This window comes from Coregonus lavaretus (genome assembly GCF_964263955.1).
Source record: "Coregonus lavaretus genome assembly, chromosome: 13".
Classification (NCBI taxonomy): Eukaryota; Metazoa; Chordata; class Actinopteri; order Salmoniformes; family Salmonidae; genus Coregonus; species Coregonus lavaretus.
Window position 1 is genome coordinate 9,694,899 of NC_140000.1, and position 18,053 is coordinate 9,712,951.

General features: G+C 44.6%; 1 protein-coding gene across 1 annotated transcript; it reads left to right on the forward strand.

Moving 5' to 3' along the window:
* LOC311139428 (caspase-2-like) lies at positions 1-11,802 on the forward strand (the record flags this gene model as incomplete). The annotated part of the gene is made up of 10 exons (XM_084174305.1): positions 1-153; positions 545-721; positions 5,216-5,288; positions 5,849-5,940; positions 6,690-6,872; positions 7,271-7,399; positions 7,597-7,687; positions 7,812-8,000; positions 9,576-9,685; positions 9,807-11,802. 10 exons carry the CDS (start codon positions 1-3, stop codon positions 9,939-9,941), a joined length of 1,332 nt encoding a protein of 443 aa, XP_084030431.1. The 3' UTR covers positions 9,942-11,802.
* Between the last annotated feature and the right edge of the window lie 6,251 nt (positions 11,803-18,053).

An 18,053-nucleotide genomic window follows, 5' to 3' on the forward strand; every position in this document is an offset into this window, starting at 1 on the left:
ATGTTGGGGGAATGCGGTATGTTGGAACTAGACAAAAGAGCGCTTCGGAAACGCTCTGTGACTCTCTGCAAAGAGATGGTGGTGGACGAGCTGTTCATTCAGTCGCTGCAGGCAGACGACATTCTTACCGACAGTATGGCAGAAAGCATCCTGGTATGTTGTTCACCATGTTACATTTCGTAGCTCGATACTACTACCAGGTGACTTATGACACTATCAACTTCCCAAAAATTCATGCATTCATGGCCCAAATGTCTTCTTGTTGATTTATGTCATTAACTTCAGTCATGTAATCAAATGTGAATGTTAGCATAGATCAGGGTTTCCCAAACTCGGTCCTTGAAACTCTGTCTTTGGTCTCTGTGTGCATGGTTCAAAGCTTGATGATGAGTTGGTTATTTGAATCAGGTGTAGTGCTAGGGCTAAAACCAAAACGTGCACCCAGGGGGCGCCCCAGGACAAAGTTTGGGAAACCCTGGTGTAGATGACCTTGTCTTTGACTTTCCATTTTTTCTAATCTGTGTTGATATCCGTTGTTCCCCAGGCGGAGCCGACCTCCCACAAGCGGGGCTGGCGTCTGCTGTCCCTGCTCCCCAAGCGTGGTCCCAGAGCCTTCAGCAGCTTCTGCTCAGCACTGAGAGACACAGAGCAGCAACACCTATGTGCACTGCTCACAGAGTCACCAGAGAGAGACAGCAGGGAGAGGGACAGAGAGAGACAGGTGAGTGGGCACTGGGTGCCACACCACACACAATAATCAGACATTGATCCAGACAGATGGGCAGAAGGACAATGATAGAAATGGAGAATGTAGACATGGAGGGAGAGGGTAGGTATGGAGAGAGAGAGAGAGGGGTGAGTGCCACAACCAACCTAAGCCTCAAACTGTGCCCCTTACTCACAGTGTCCCCAGACAGCTAGGGTGAAAGACAGGGCTGAGGAGGTGAGTTCTACAACATACCCAATCCAAGCTTCAGACCGCTATGCCCCATTCACAAAGACCCCAGTCAAAAACAGTGAGAAAGATGGATGAAAAAGAGGTGAGACTAGCCCACACCTAACCCAAGCTACAGACAAGGTTTGAATATTTTCCTGGTATTTTACAAATGTTCCATCCTGAGAGAAAAAAACTTTTCTCCCGGGTAACCCTGTATTTCCTGCCAAAACCGGAAGTGTCATTAAAAAGCATATAAATATGTTATAAAAATTAAAACCTAATGCTACCTGAGCCTGATGAGCCATATGTTAAATACATTTTATTAGCCCTACATTAACAACATTTAATGAACCCAAACCCCAAAAAGCCCAAATGATTGTGCCATTATCTATATAATATAGGCTACTGCACATTACGCACGACAGAAAAACATTGAAGCACATAGATGTAGTTAGCTATATGCTCTCTTGGGTAAATAAATGAAACTAGCTCCAGTAGGCTAATCTTTTTGAGTGTGAACTATATTACTGTATTGTATTATATTATATGGACTGGAATTATGCACATCGTTCAATCCATGATAAAGCAGAAGAGAACTTGCGTTTCTGATGCAGCACATGCGGCCTACAAAGTTACAAGTATAGGCTAGTGAATTTGATTTTAATTTTGAAATATAATAGGGCCTATTTGTATAATTAGTAGGCTGTCGCATATATACCTTTCATAATATTTCCCCTAATGTTATTAGCCTACCTCCGCTTTCTCTCTATTGTTGCTTTATTCCTTCCTCGCTTTCAACAGATACATTAAATATGTTTTGTTGTCCTTATCTTCATCATTCTAATGACACATTGAATAGTATAGGACAAGAATTGGATGCAGAAGGCTTTCACTTCTCTTCACAAAGATTGAATAGTTATGGGTCTAAATAAATAACTGCTATAGCCTACCGCCATCGCGTGTTCACTCTTCTTTCAAACTACCTGTGAGTTCGATTGGCTGCTGTATTTAACATTCAGCAAAAAAGAGCTTATTCGAATAGTCTATTGGTATAAGAAATGCTAAAAAGATTGTCTAGTCTAGCTTTTCCTGCATGGGACTCTAAGAGCTAAGGAGCGTTTTTTAAGGAGAGGCCAGCGGAGCACAGGTGCTTGTGTATTGCGCAAGAGACAGAGGCTATAAGTTAGAAGCTTATTATGCATAACCCATCATTAATTAGCATTATGCATAACCCTTATTAAATATAAGGCTAATACTGCATTGAATGTATTACCTGTAAGAGGTAGGCTAGGACATCTATCGCTCTCTCTATATACAGTGGGGAGAACAAGTATTTGATACACTGCCGATTTTGCAGGTTTTCCTACTTACAAAGCATGTAGAGGTCTGTAATTTTTATCATAGGTACACTTCAACTGTGAGAGACGGAATCTAAATCCAGAAAATCACATTGTATGATTTTTAAGTAATTAATTTGCATTTTATTGCATGACATAAGTATTTGATACATCAGAAAAGCAGAACTTAATATTTGGTACAGAAACCTTTGTTTGCAATTACAAAGATCATACGTTTCCTGTAGGTCTTGACCAGGTTTGCACACACTGCAGCAGGGATTTTGGCCTACTCCTCCATACAGACCTTCTCCAGATCCTTCAGGTTTCGGGGCTGTCGCTGGGCAATACGGACTTTCAGCTCCCTCCAAATATTTTCTATTGGGTTCAGGTCTGGAGACTGGCTAGGCCACTCCAGGACCTTGAGATGCTTCTTACTGAGCCACTCCTTAGTTGCCCTGGCTGTGTGTTTCGGGTATTTCTCATACTGGAAGTCCCAGCCACGACCCATCTTCAATACTCTTACTGAGGGAAGGAGGTTGTTGGCCAAGATATCGCGATACATGGCCCCATCCATCCTCCCCTCAATACGGTGCAGTCGTCCTGTCCCCTTTGCAGAAAAGCATCCCCAAGGAATGATGTTTCCACCTCCATGCTTCACTGTTGGGATGGTGTTCTTGGGGTTGTACTCATCCTTCTACTTCTTCCAAACACGGCGAGTGGAGTTTAGACCAAAAAGCTCTATTTTTGTCTCATCAGACCACATGACCTTCTCCCATTCCTCCTCTGGATCATCCAGATGGTCATTGGCAAACTTCAGACGGGCCTGGACATGTGCTGGCTTGAGCAGGGGGACCTTGCGTGCGCTGCAGGATTTTAATCCATGACGGCGTAGTGTGTTACTAATGGTTTTCTTTGAGACTGTGGTCCCAGCTCTCTTCAGGTCATTGACCAGGTCCTGCCGTGTAGTTCTGGGCTGATCCCTCACCTTCCTCATGATCATTGATGCCCCACGAGGTGAGATCTTGCATGGAGACCCAGACCGAGGGTGATTGACCGTCATCTTGAACTTTTTCCATTTTCTAATAATTGCGCCAACAGATGTTGCCTTCTCATCAAGCTGCTTGCCTATTGTCCTGTAGCCCATCCCAGCCTTGTGCAGGTCTACAATTTTAGATGTCCTTTGTCCTTACACAGCTCTCTGGTCTTGGCCAGAGGTTGGAGTCTGTTTGATTGAGTGTGTGGACAGGTGTCTTTTATACAGGTAACGAGTTCAAACAGGTGCAGTTAATACAGGTAATGAGTGGAGAACGGGAGGGCTTCTTAAAGAAAAACTAACAGGTCTGTGAAAGACGGAATTCTTACTGGTTGGTAGGTGATCAAATACTTATGTCATGCAATAAAATGCAAATTAATTACTTAAAAATCATACAATGTGATTTTCTGGATTTCTTTATTTAGATTCCGTCTCTCACAGTTGAAGTGTACCTGTGATAAAAATTACAGACCTCTACATGCTTTGTAAGTAGGAAAACCTGCAAAATTGGAAGTGTATCAAATACTTGTTCTCCCCACTGTATATCACAATCTAGAACAGGATTATCTGTTATGGATACAATTTGAATGGAGTTGATGGAGAGAAAGGGACTGCGAGTGCGTGCACTGATTTTAAAGCAACGATATTCGGGTGATGGGCTGTTAAAAAAATCTGGAGCTGCAATAAAAACAAAACATCTTTACAATAAAAAAAAAAACAAGGTGACCCCGAAAGCCAGATGGAGATGGGTAAATTACCGTATTTTCCGCACTATAAGGCGCACCGGAGTATAAGCCGCAGCAGCTAAATTGAATGATATTGAATGATGTGTACATATATAAGCCGCACTGGACTATAAGCCGCAGGTGTTTTAATGTTTAATTACCATATGTAAGGGTTCGTGCACAGAGGGGATTGTCGGGAAAGAGACAAACTGTCTCGCTCTCGTAATGTCTGTCTGTCTTGCTCTCGTTCTGTCTCTCGTACCACTCTCGGTTCCACTTTTACTTTTGCGCGCTACCTGTCTCACTCTTTTCCGGCCTCCAGCTATTCCTGCTGGAGCCCGCCGCTTAAAGGTGGGGGGGCGCGGACCGGTCATAGAGCCCATAGAGTTAAAGTTGGTGGACTGTAACCTGTAAAATCCATAGATTTAGGAGGTTTTCTAGTGGCTGTTAGCTGTAAAAATCCATAGATTAGCCGCACCGTTATATAAGCCGCAGGGTCGAAAATTGGAAAAAAGGCGCGGCTTATAGTCCGAAAATTACGGTAGACGCACATTCGGTCTTTATATTACTGTAGCATAGGCTATGCTGCAGCAAATGTTGGCCTAACTGTCACAAGGAGTTACCATGATGAGATGATAGGTCTACATGCATTGTGAACTGCGCTCCATACTGAGATGGGCTGTCTGTCCCCACCCTGAGCGTTGATTCATCATTCAGCAGCCGTAGAGAAGCCAGATTTAGACATCGCGTATCAATTCCATTTCACGCCATGCTGTTCATATTAATAATTTATTATAATTTACCGGTTTCTCGCAGTTATTTATCCCGGGAAAAGGGAGTGGTTTTGGGCTGTAAATCTTGCTAACCGGGTTCCCGCCATTCAACCCTACTACAGACTGTGTCCCCCAGAGTTCCCAGATAGTCACCAGCGAAAGAAGTAGCCACAACACTCCCAACCCAAGCTACAGACTGCTGTAACAGGAAGAAAGAGGGGGATAGGGAGAGAGGTGAGAGTCATCCACCACTCCCAACCCTCCTCTGGATTTTTTGGTATTCACACTGCAGGCAAGAAAGAGGCAGTAAAATCAGGAATGAACTGGTTTTGCCTATAAATGTTCAGATTGTATTGACGTCAATGGTAAATTAAAACATGGTTAAATTCTCAATTTCCTTTGTCCTTCAGAGGTATGTGGACTCTCCCCTACCACTGCCCACCCAGGAGGGGAAGGTTGCAGCCAAGAGAGCCAGAACACAAGGTGAGTAGAGCAGTCATCTGAGCTGGGTGCATTCAAGATCACAGTTTTACAACTGTTTCATTCACAATATTTGCACATTTCCTAGGAGATCGTGGGAGGGGTTGTTTGTGTGGTTGTTTGGAAAAAAGAAAATCAATGTAATTATTCTGTTTGTTGGCTTGCAACTCAGTCTTTTATAAAAAGCAATTTTTAATAAATCCAATAAAACTGTAAATGAAAATGTCCCTATTGAGTCTAGTTTTCTAATTGTCTCAGTGTGGGAAGAAGTGTGATATAGCCGTGGTGTGTAGTGCTACTGCCCAGCCAGTCTCTGCACCTGCAGGTACCACGCCCATGTGACTTGCTCACATAGCTGTAGTACAAAGGTTGTTACAACACCATTATATTTGCTTAAACTGTTGCTAACGATGCACTATGACCTTCCCTTTCAATGCAGAAACGTTGTGACCTTGAATGGAACCCTGCTCTGATAGGCATTCTTGTAATTGTTGGTCTCCACTAGTGTATTTTATGGTATGAAATACATGCAGGGTGTAATGTTGTCCTGATATGTGTTTCAGTGTCAATGGAGACGTGTCTGGATGCAGACAGTCCCATCACCACCCCTGTTCTTCCCTGTACACAAGACTTCTACCTCTCACGCTGCCTACAGGTACAGCGCTCACTGTTAATACAAACAGGTAAATCACCTGTCTGTACCATGTCAGTGCAAACAGGTAAAACACAGTCTCTGTCTGGTGTCTCTTACCTGAGACAATGAACGTTGTGTTAACTACTGTATATTTTTGGTTCTCATATTTGTCACTGCAAATACAACTGTTACAATACAATGCAACTTTATGCAATCCCCTAGGGCATTTAGTTTCAAGGCAGCAGCCACTGCAACATGCACCTTTGCAACAAACACATGCATGCACTTTCTGGACCTGTGTCCAGAATGTGTTTCTAGCTGCTGTTTAGCTGCATTGTCCTCCAATGTATTTCTAGGGAGCAGCAGAGCAGATCTTCCTATTCATCCACCTCAACCTGTAACAGCTGTTGAAGTGTCTCCAATCTAAACAGAAAGGAGCGCATCCATCTCAGCTATTAGACTTCTGCAGTATAGACAGAGTTTAGACAGTACCAGGGGAGTCCCACTGGTCCGTAGAAGACAGTGTTTGTCTAAACCACAGTCAGTTTGACAGGAAACAGAAACGGGGAGAATTCCCCCAGCCCATATGTTCAAGTCTTTGTAAACCTGCTCAGGTTGGGGATGACTCGTCTCTGAGCTCCACTGGGGTGTAAAACTGTCACTGAAGTACAGGGACAGAAACCACAACAAACAGTGCTGAGAACAGCAGCAACTTATGCACATCATTATTTAACTTCTGTCCTCTCTTTCTCCCTTTCTCTCCCCTCCAGTCCTACAGTATGGTGTCCAGTCCTCGTGGCCAGGCCTTGGTGATCAGTAACGTGTCCTTTGACCCCTGTGCTGCTCCTGACCTGGACTCCAGGAGGGGAGGGGAAGTGGACGAGGAGGTCCTCAGGAAGGTGTTCACTGAGCTGGACTACATAGTCACCGTCCGGAGAGACCTCACAGCGCAGGTAACACACACACACACACACACACACACACACACACACACACACAGAGTATGACGGTGGTGCCAAAGGTTTAGCAGCACAACAGTGCTTCAACCAACATGGACTATATCAGTGGATCCCCCACTAGCTTCAATCAGTGACCTTCACATAGACCCGTGGGCTATTAGAGTTATGGGGTTAGCTAGTGGAGACAGCTGTTTGTAGCATTGGTCTTACCATTACCATTTGTTTACAATGCAAAGAACAAAGGGTGAATTTACACCTCTATACTTCCTCTGTATAACTAGTGGAGCTTGCACTTTGTGACAAAATGTATCAAAATAATTCTAACAGTGCTATGTAATTAGAATATAGTTTAATACTTGATTGATTGATTGAGCCCTCTCTCTCCCTGACAGGGCATGCGGGCGTGCATTGAGCAGTTTGGCAGACGGCAGGAGCACCAGACACTATCCAGCTGTGTGGTGTGTCTGCTGTCCCATGGAGTAGAGGGGGCTATCTACGGCACAGATGGACAGCTACTGGAGGTGTGTGTGTGTATGTGTGTGTGTGTGTGTGTGTGTGTGTGTGTGTGTGTGTGTGTGTGTGTGTGTGTGTGTGTGTGTGTGTGTGTGTGTGTGTGTGTGTGTGTGTGTGAAAGCCTTTCGTTCAGTTGAGAGTGAAACCCTTTCTCTCTGATGATGATAATGTTCATATTAATTTAATCTCTGTCTTTCTCTCTCAGTTAGACTGGGTGTTTGAGGCGTTTGACAACGCGCACTGTCCTCTACTGCAGAATAAACCCAAGATGTTCTTCATCCAGGCCTGCAGAGGAGGTGAGCTCACACATGATCTCTCTGCCCACACTCTCCCTCCTTCCCTTTCCCCAACCCTCCCTCGCTCTTTTTGTCTCTCCCCTGTTCTCTTCTTCTAACCCATCTTCTCTTGGTCTCCCTCCAGAGGAGATGGACTGTGGTGTGGAGCAGTCAGACGGGCCAGAGAGGACCCAGTCTCCTGGCTGTGAACAGAGGGATGCAGGGAGGGAGGGAGAGGGGGATGGAGACACCAGGCAGACGGAGGAGAGTGGCAGGCTCAGAGTCAAACTGCCCCAGCGCTCTGACATGATCTGCGGCTTCGCCTCCCTCAAAGGTGTGTGTGTGTGCATGCTTACAAGTGTTGTCTGTTGGTTTATGATGTGTGTATGGTGAATGTTGGAATATTTGGTGTTGTGCGTGTTGGTCCCTACTAGGTAATGTAGTGCGTGTTGGTCCCCACTAGGTAATGTAGTGTCTGTTGGTCCCTACTAGGTAATGTAGTGTCTGTTGTTCCCTACTAGGTAATGTAGCATTTGTTGGTCCCTACTAAGTAATGTAGTGTGTTGGTCTCTACTAGGTAATGTAGTGTGTTGGTCTCTACTAGGTAATGTAATGTTGGGCCCTACTAGGTAATGTAGTGTGTTGGGCCCTACTAGGTAATGTAGTGTGTTGGGCCCTACTAGGTAATGTAGTGTGTTGGGCCCTACTAGGTAATGTAGTGTCTGTTGGTCCCTACTAGGTAATGTAGCATTTGTTGGTCCCTACTAAGTAATGTAGTGTGTTGGTCCCTACTAGGTAATGTAGTGTGTTGGTCTCTACTAGGTAATGTAGTGTTGGGCCCTACTAGGTAATGTAGTGTGTTGGGCCCTACTAGGTAATGTAGTGTGTTGGGCCCTACTAGGTAATGTAGTGTGTTGGTCCCTACTAGGTAATGTAGTGTCTGTTGGTCCCTACTAGGTAATGTAGTGTCTGTTGGTCCCTACTAGGTAATGTAGCGTCTGTTGGTCCCTACTAGGTAATGTAGTGTGTGTTGGTCCCTACTAGGTAATGTAGTGTCTGTTGGTCCCTACTAGGTAATGTAGTGTCTGTTGGTCCCTACTAGGTAATGTAGTGTCTGTTGGCCCCTACTAGGTAATGTAGTGTCTGTTGGTCTCTACTAGGCAATGTAGTGTCTGTTGGTCTCTACTAGGTAATGTAGTGTCTGTTGGTCTCTACTAGGTAATGTAGTGTCTGTTGGTCCCTACTAGGTAATGTAGTGTGTTGGTCTCTACTAGGTAATGTAGCGTCTGTTGGTCCCCACTTGGTAATGTAGCGTCTGTTGGTCCCTACTAGGTAATGTAGTGTGTTGGTCTCTACTAGGTAATGTTGTGTTGGGCCCTACTAGGTAATGTAGTGTATGTTGGGCCCTATTAGGTAATGTAGTGTATGTTGGGCCCTATTAGGTAATGTAGTGTGTTGGGCCCTATTAGGTAATGTAGTGTGTTGGGTCCTATTAGGTAATGTAGTGTGTTGGGCCCTATTAGGTAGTGTAGTGTGTTGGTCTCTACTAGGTAATGTAGTGTTGAGCCCTACTAAGTAATGCAGTGTATGTTGGGCCCTATTAAGTAATGTAGTGTATGTTGGGCCCTATTAGGTAATGTAGTGTGTTGGGCCCTATTAGGTAATGTAGTGTGTTGGGCCCTATTAGGTAATGAAGTGTGTTGGGCCCTACTAGGTAATGTAGTGTATGTTGGTCTCTACTAGGTAATGTAGTGTATGTTGGTCTCTACTAGGTAATGTAGTGTATGTTGGTCCCTATTAGATAATGTAGTGTGTTGGTCCCTATTAGATAATGTAGTGTGTTGGTCCCTACTAGGTAATGTAGTGTGTTGGTCCCTACTAGGTAATGTAGTGTGTTGGGCCCTACTAGGCACTGCAGCCATGAGGAACACCAAGAGAGGATCCTGGTTCATCCAAGAGCTCAACTCAGCACTCCGCTTCAGAGCCAGAGACACACACCTATCAGACATACTGGTGCAGGTAAACACAAACAAACACACACACACACCACATATCACTGTCATAGTAAGTGCATTTTCCCTCAATAAAGTAGTTATCAGCAAATTCAGTGCTAGTAACCTTTTGTAACCTCTTTCCCCAGGTGAATGGTCGTATTAAAGAAAGAGAAGGCTATGCTCCTGGCACCCCCCACCATCGCTGTAAGGAGATGTCTGAATTCACCAGCTCCCTCTGTAAAGACCTCTACCTGTTCCCCAAGTACCACCCTCAGTACTGACACACACACATTCCGGCGCACCTACATTGTCACACACACACCGCACCCACTACTGACACACACACACTGTTATACACACTCATAGAGGATTCATTCATTCACATTTGCTGTGCAAATTCCCTCTCACAGACAAACTCTTGGAAAGGAAAATGGAACAAGTTTATGTAAAGTATATGTACTTGGTAATGGGCATGAAGTATACGTTACTGGTATGCAGTTTATGTGTGTACCTACCTATCAGCTAAGCTTCCTGTATGTGTATCTGTGCCAGTTATGAAATGGGATTGAAATGTTCTATGAAATCCTATTAGCTAGTTAACACACCAGAGTATATTTAAATCTATCGCTTTTAATTTCTTACTAAACAGTATCTTTTGGGTTTCAAGATTATTCTTTTTTTAAACATGTATTTTGTATGCCGATCTATTTTTATCAATTTATTTTGTATCAAATCCTTTTGAAGCTCTTTTTTGTAAGAATTTTAAAGCCCTTGTCCCCTTTTTGTATGAAAAAAATGTTTATTATCACATGCAAAATGTTATATGCATTAGAATACGAAATCCCCCTGACCAAATGAAGGTATGTATCCGTGTCCACCTGATGGGCAGACAGATGGCGGTGTAGAGTTGTTGGCTGATGATGCAGCATAGAGGGAGCTGCATTTCAATACCTTACCGTTTTTACCCCCTCATCCTAGTAATCTGAGTCTTCCACTGAAGGATATTGGAACAAGTAGATATGATATTGGGAGATTCCAGTTTGTTAGCAATGATTTGATGTGTTATTGATCCAACGAGTGTAATGGCGTCATGACCATTTCTCTCACAAACAACCGTCCTCCGTCCTCCCATCTCTGTACCTCCATGAGGGGGTTACTATGTTAACAAGTTAGGGCACGTCTTTACATCAAGTTGCCTTATGGCATGTAGAATAATTTTTGTAACTACACTGGTAACCAGACTGTTATTACTTAGATGTGATGAAAGAAATGTGTCAAATATGGGGGGGATTAGTTACATTTATATGTAGTCACACCAATGAATTATATTAGAATTCTATGTAACTGCTTGTTATCTCTGGTCAACTTGAGATCTAAGTTATCCACTGTCAATGTTTCTTTGACCATTTAAGATTTCAGTTCACAAAATGGATGTACATGGATGTTTAAAGATATATGGATTGATTTTAAAGCAGCTACTGTATTTTCCTTAGAAATTTGATATGCAATATTCCATAGCAATGTGTGCCATGTGAAAGATGTGTTAAGTATTGTCTTTAAAATACTTGGTTTATCATTTACATAAGACAATGCATCACATTCAAGTGTATGAGTAGCAATATTGATGTTTCTCAGAATGAGCAGTGTGTTTGCTTCCAACAGTGTTGTAGGGAAGAGTGATATGACAGGAACTGTATGAATTGAGCTGTTGACCAACCAATCACAGAGACAGTGCGGTGTGCCCATCTTTAAAAGGGACAGTTCCATAGAGATCCTATTAAATTTGTATTCTAATTCTATGGACAGTACACCCCAAAATCAAAGTTTGCCAGTCTTTTGTTAGACATTTTCCATTTGATTTGAAGCATCTAGTTCAGTTTGAACTAACTTAATGTGTACAATATAGCAGTATCTACACAACCGGTATGGGGGGAAAGTCATATTTGTTGTTATTGTAAATGTTCAGAAAGTGGATTTTGTGGTGAAGGTAGCTATCCCTTGAAAGTGAAGTACTGATGGCTGGGGTTCACTGCCATAAGATAAGGATCTGCTGGGGATGGGGGAGAAGATGACTGTATTTATGTGGAAAACAAAGACTGCCAAATGTTCAAGAAAATAAACAACCCCTCTGTTTTTTCTATGAATTGACTTTCTATGAGTTGTGTTGACATGTGCTGTGTGTGTAAAACTGTGTACGAGAGAGCGCTGTACATATGTACACTGCATGATATTATATTTTGATCTCTCCTTGTTGCTGTTTGTTTATATCTGTGTACATCCTGTCCCCCTCTCAGTATTCTGGTATAGTATAACTCATAACCCTGTAGTAAGGACTATTTCATGACTACGATATGCATCATGAGTCACACACTGACCACCACCACTGTGATAATGTTCTCTGTGTATCAGGTAGTGCCTCAGCCAGCTGTCCATAGTCATTCTGCCTGACACACATCACACACATCACACACTCGCCCTCGGTCAGAGTGACACATTTTTCTCTGGCCACCACCGTGCAGTGAGATTAGGTTGTTATGCGGTGGCGTGTGGTCCCCAAAGCAGAGAAGGGTTTAAGGGATTGGTGGGGCCGGGGCCATGCTCTCTCTCTCTCTCTCTCTCTCTAGGAGGGCCATGTGCCATGCTGTCTCATCAGGCTGAAATGAAAACGGGTGATTTCAGATCAGTAAACACAATAGAGAGAGAACTACTTTACACTATTGTGATGCACCCCTACAACCCAGACTGAAAACCATTATATCAGAAGGGATGGGATAGATGGCCATGTGCATTATGGTGACGGCTACATCTGGCCTAGGGAAGTCCATTACAGATTGCTGACGGGGAAAAGGTATGTTGGTACAGCAGGGGGAATGAGGGCTTGGAGCATGTGAGGGGTTTGAAGGGATAGCCTTGCATGATTGGCTGATGAGTCGATACCTGTCATGGGGGTGTTATGTGCACCCACCCTCCTCACGTTGCAGGGGCAGCCCCGTGGGGGGTGGCATCACCCACTAATCACCCTCACCCCTGCCTGTCCAAACAAGAACACCCCATCCAAAAACAAAGGTCTAATAGCCACTGGTCTGGCTGGCCTGCTCACGGGGGCAAGAAGCGTGTCATTAACGTGAGCCCTGCTGTGTGTGTGATTAGGTGTCTGCTGTTCTAATAAAGGAAAGCGCTGCGTCTGTCGCTGCCTCATATCACTACCAGGAGTCTCTGTACAGACATCTTTCTGTTGACTTTCTTACAGGACAGGTGGAGGGATCACCGCCTCTGGATCAACTGGACAAGATTGGATCTGAACAAGTGTCAATCTCAAGTGTGTGCACTGAACTGGTGTGTGTATGAGTGTGTGCGCTCTTGACGTGTGTGTTTAGCTGAGAGTGTGCGGGTGGAAATGCTGAAGCGACCATCGGGGTTATTTTTGGGTCAGTGACAGCGTGTCAATGGCTGCAGATGCGTCGCAAAGGAAGGCTCTGAGATACCAGCAGACTCTGGTAGGTCTCTCTCTGTCTGTCCGTTCGTCTGTCCACCTCTCACTCTCTACCTGTCCGAGTGTCCGTCCATCTCTCTCCATCTCTGTCTCTGCCCGTCTGTCCACCTCTCACTCTCTCTGCCCATCCGTCCACTTCTCTCTTATTTTCAAATCACATTTTATTTGTCACATGCGCCGAATACAACTGGTGTAGACTTTACCATGAAATGTTTGCTTACGAGCCCTTCCCAACAATGCAGAGTAAAAAAGAAATAAATAGTAACACAAGAAATAAAAGAAGAATGAAGCTATATGCAGGGAGTACCAGTACCAGATCAATGTGCAGAGGTACGAGGTATTTGAGGTAGATACTGTATGTGCATGAAGGCAGGGTAAAGTGACTAGGCATCAGGATAGATAATAATAAGAGTAAAATAAAGAACTGAGTAGCAGCAGCAAATGACGTGTAAAAGTGTGTGAGTGTGTGTAATGTGTATGTATGTGTGTTTGTGTTGTGTTGGTATGCGTGTGTGTGAGTGTATGTGTGGGAGTGTCAATGTAATGTGTGTGAGTGAGTGTGTATATGGTTTGTATGTATAGTCTAGTCAGTGTGTGTAGGGTCAGTGCAAGATAGTCAGTGCAGATAGTTTGGGTACCATTAATTGACTATTTAGCGGTCAGGCTATTTAGCAGTCTTATGGCTTGTGGGTAGAAGCTGTCTCTAAGCCTATTGGTCCGAGAGCCAATGGTCCAGTACTGTTTGCCAGACGGTAGCAGAGTGAACAGTCTATGGCTTGGGTGGCTGGAGTCCTTGGCAATTTTTCGGGCCTTCCTCTGACACGGGCTGATATATAGAGGTCCTGGATGGCAGGGAGCTCGGCCCCAGTGATGTACTGGGTTGACCGCACCACTCTTTTCAGCCTCCTGAGGGGGAAGAGGCGTTACCTTGCCCTCTTCACAACTGCTGGTGTGTCTGGACCATGTTAAGTCCTTAGTGATATGTGCGGACCATGTTAAGTCCTTAGTGATGTGGACGCCAAGGAACTTGAAGCTCTCGACCCGCTCCACTACAGCCCCGTCGATGTGGATGGGGGCATGCTCTCCCGTCTTTCTCACATAGTCCACGATCAGCTCCTTGGTCTTTTCCCTCTGTCCGTCTCGTCGTCTGTCTCTCCATCTGTCTCTTCCTCTCTCTCTCTCTCTCTCTCTCTCTCTCTCTCTCTCTCTCTCTCTCTCTCTCTCTCTCTCTCTCTCTCTCTCTCTCGCTCTCGTTCTCTCTCTCGCTCTCGTTCTCGTTCTCTGACCTCAATAGTGTTCTGTGCTCAGGTGTTTTGAGCTTGTTTGTTCTGCTGATGTAATGACATAAATATCTGACACTGTGGAGAACCTAGTCCTCCCTCGTTCTCTCCTGGCCTGTCTTCAACTAGAGAATCTGAATGCTTGTTGCTTCTTCATGTATGAGATTGCAAGGCCCATCACTCTATACACCGAGTATACCAAACATTAGGAACACCTTCCTAATATTGAGTTGCCCCTTTTGCCCTCGGAACAGCCTCAATTAGTCGGGTCATGGATTTTACAAGGTGTCAAAAGCATTCAACATGGATGCTGGCTCATGTTGACTCCAATCCTTCCCACAGTTTTGTCAAGTTGGCTGGATGTCCTTTGGGTGGTGGATCATTCTTGATACACATGGGAAACTGTTGAGCGTGAAAAACCCAGCAGCATTGCAGTTCTTGACACAAACCGGTGCACCTGGCACCTACTACCATATGCCGTTCAAAGGCACTTAAATGTTTTGTCTGGCTCATTCACCCTCTGAATGAAACACATACATAATCCATGTCTCAATTATCTGTCTCAAGGCTTACAAATCCTTCTTTAACCTGTCTCCTCCCCTTCATCTACACTGATTGAAGTGGATTTAACAAGTGACATCAATAAGGGATCATAGCTTTCACCTGTGTTCACCTGGTCAGTATATGTCATGGAAAGAGCATTCAACATGGATGCTGGCTCATGTTGACTCCAATGCATACTCAGTGTGTATCCTGGTGCTAAACCCCTGCTAAAGATCCCACTGGGTTTATACCTTGCCCTTCTCACTCAAACTCTGTATGAACCTAATACATGGGTGTTAAGATGGTTCTTGTCCTTTGTGATTTTTAGTGACTTCATGGGAAAAGTTAAGATCCCTCAAAGTGATATCCATCTCTGGTATGGTGGTCAGAATGCTCCTAAGACTTCAGTCTTGTAAAGCTATCACTGTTTTCATGGATCTAAATAGATATTCCTATAGCAGGAAATGTGAGCAGGCAGGTTCAATATATTTATACAGCATCACTTCCCTGTGAGCGCATGAAGGGATGAAGTTATATCCATAGAAAAATAATGAGTAGAACAGGTGTCCCCATTCAAGCAATGATGGCAAAATGGGTGGACTCGCAGCCATTTTGAGTATACTCATAGGCGCAAAGCAGGAAGTAAAAGCAGGAAGTGTACCCATAAATCTGTGCTGTGATTTGTTGAATCAATTCAACTGACATTACAAAAAATGCATCCCATTACATGAGCAGCATCAGTTAGCATCCTTTGAATGAGCATTCTACATTACCATGGAAAGGATTGAGTCACAGTACCAGGCAGCCATTGCGAGTGTACGCATGAGGTTCCAAGCCCGTTCTATTCATTGTATTTCTATGGTCATGTCACTGTCTCCTCAGCTTCATCATTTTAAATCCTCACCAGTGGAGGCTGGTGGGAGGAACTATGGGAGGATGGGCTCATTGTAATGGCTGGAATGGGTGGAACGCTGCCCAAGACTGTCTCAATTCCCCCTTTTCTTCCACTCCTCCTTCTCTCTCCTCTCTTCCTCTCTTTCCTCTCCTCTCTTTCTTTCCCTTGGAGGTGCTAGGATAGAGTTGAAGTCTACCCAAGGAGGCCCCTCACCTTCCTCTGTCCACCTCCTCTTCTCTCCTGTGTCTTTCCCCTCTCCCTCCTCTCCTCCCTCTCTCTGTCTTGGAGAGGTTGCAGAGACGTGGTGGCCTCTTGCCCAAGGCGAATCCTTAATCCCTGGCCCTATCAGAGTGTCTGTGGGACCAGAGGTCAGATATAAATAAGATATCTAAATTAGTCACACTATTTACAGGCTTAATATCCCTCCACTGGAGGTACCCACATCTATCACACAGGTATGATCACTATGATGGGGCCGGGTGTGTATCTGTGAGAGAGAGAGTGTGTGTGTGTGTGTGTTATGATCGCACACACACACACACACACACACACACACACACACACACACACACACACACACACACACACACACACACACACACACACACACACACACACACACACACACACACACACACACACACACACATACACACACACACACATACACACACACACACACACACACATACACAAGCAGAGACACAGACAGTGTCTCTCTGTTGGTATGTGTCTGTCAGCACAGCCCCAGCTCCAGAGGTAAATTCCTCTCTCAGCTAGGCCAGGAGTCAACATAGCTGTGTGACCTGGAAGTAAATCACTTCATGTTCTGCTCCACTAACACAGTAGGCTATAGTCTGGGTCAGTAGGCTATGGTCTGGGTCAGTAGGCTATAGTCTGGGTCAGTAGGCTATAATCTGGGTCAGTAGGCTATAGTCTGGGTCAGTAGGCTATAGTCTGGGTCAGGGTCAGTAGGCTATAGTCTGGGTCAGTAGGCTATAGTCAGGGTCAGTAGGCTATAGTCTGGGTCAGTAGGCTATAGGCTGGGTCAGTAGGCTATAGTCTGGGTCAGTAGGCTATAGTCAGGGTCAGTAGGCTATATTCTGGGTCAGTAGGCTATAGTCTGGGTCAGTAGGCTATAGTCTGGGTCAGTAGGCTTTAGTCTGGGTCAGTAAACTATAGTCTGGGTCAGTAGGCTATAGTCTGGGTCAGTAGGCTATACTCTGGGTCAGTAGGCTATATTCTGGGTCAGTAGGCTATAGTCTGGGATGCCTGGTATGGAGACATCACATCATGGGTGAGACAATCCATATGACATTTGGAATGTTTAGGTCTCCTGTTTTGGCTTTTTGACCATGTAATATCTAGGTAAATACTATAAAACTATCTGTACTAAATGGTCTAATTAGTCATGAGAGTTGGCACTTCTAGGTTATTACACAGATCTTAGAATTTTAATTACTGTATATATGGTTATTATTGGTCAATAACAGTTTTTTATGATATGCAACGGCTTGAGCTGAGAGAGAGAGAGAGAGAGAGAGAGAGAGAGAGAGAGAGAGAGCGAGAGCGAGAGAGAGAGAGAAGAGGTTTGCGGAGAAGTGTCTCAGTGAGCATTGAGTCACACTGGCTCTAAATTTAACCCAGAGTTGGGTTTCACCCCAGAAGGCGAGGGTTAGGGGGGAGACAGGGGATACAGGGGAGAGGGGTGGTGAGAGGGGAGACAGGGGAGAGGGGTAGCGAGAGGGAAAGTTTGGAGGGGGAATAGGTAAGATTATTTTGAGAGATGGAGAGAATATCCCAATAGGTGTGTACGGTATTTTACCTTGTAAGTCTGTACCTTTGTATGCATATACTATATTCCCAGTACTGTCAGTCACAAATGAGTTTCCTAACTGACATCGTCAAAGTACAATCCTACAAACCTAATCCCATTCCACCCAATTAAGCAGGTTTAACATAGCGTTAATGCCAGGTATTAAATCACTACCACTTCCATTCACGCCCTGCGAGGTGTCCCTAGTTAGTTTTATGATCTTGGACTGGATAGCTGGAGTCTCCTGGACTGACTAGCTGACTGGCTTATAGGGAATAGACCTAGGAGAATGAATAGCTGTTGACAACCTATTAAGTGTCTGTATTAACCGCCACCCCTTTCTCCTCCTCTGTGTGTGTGCGCGTC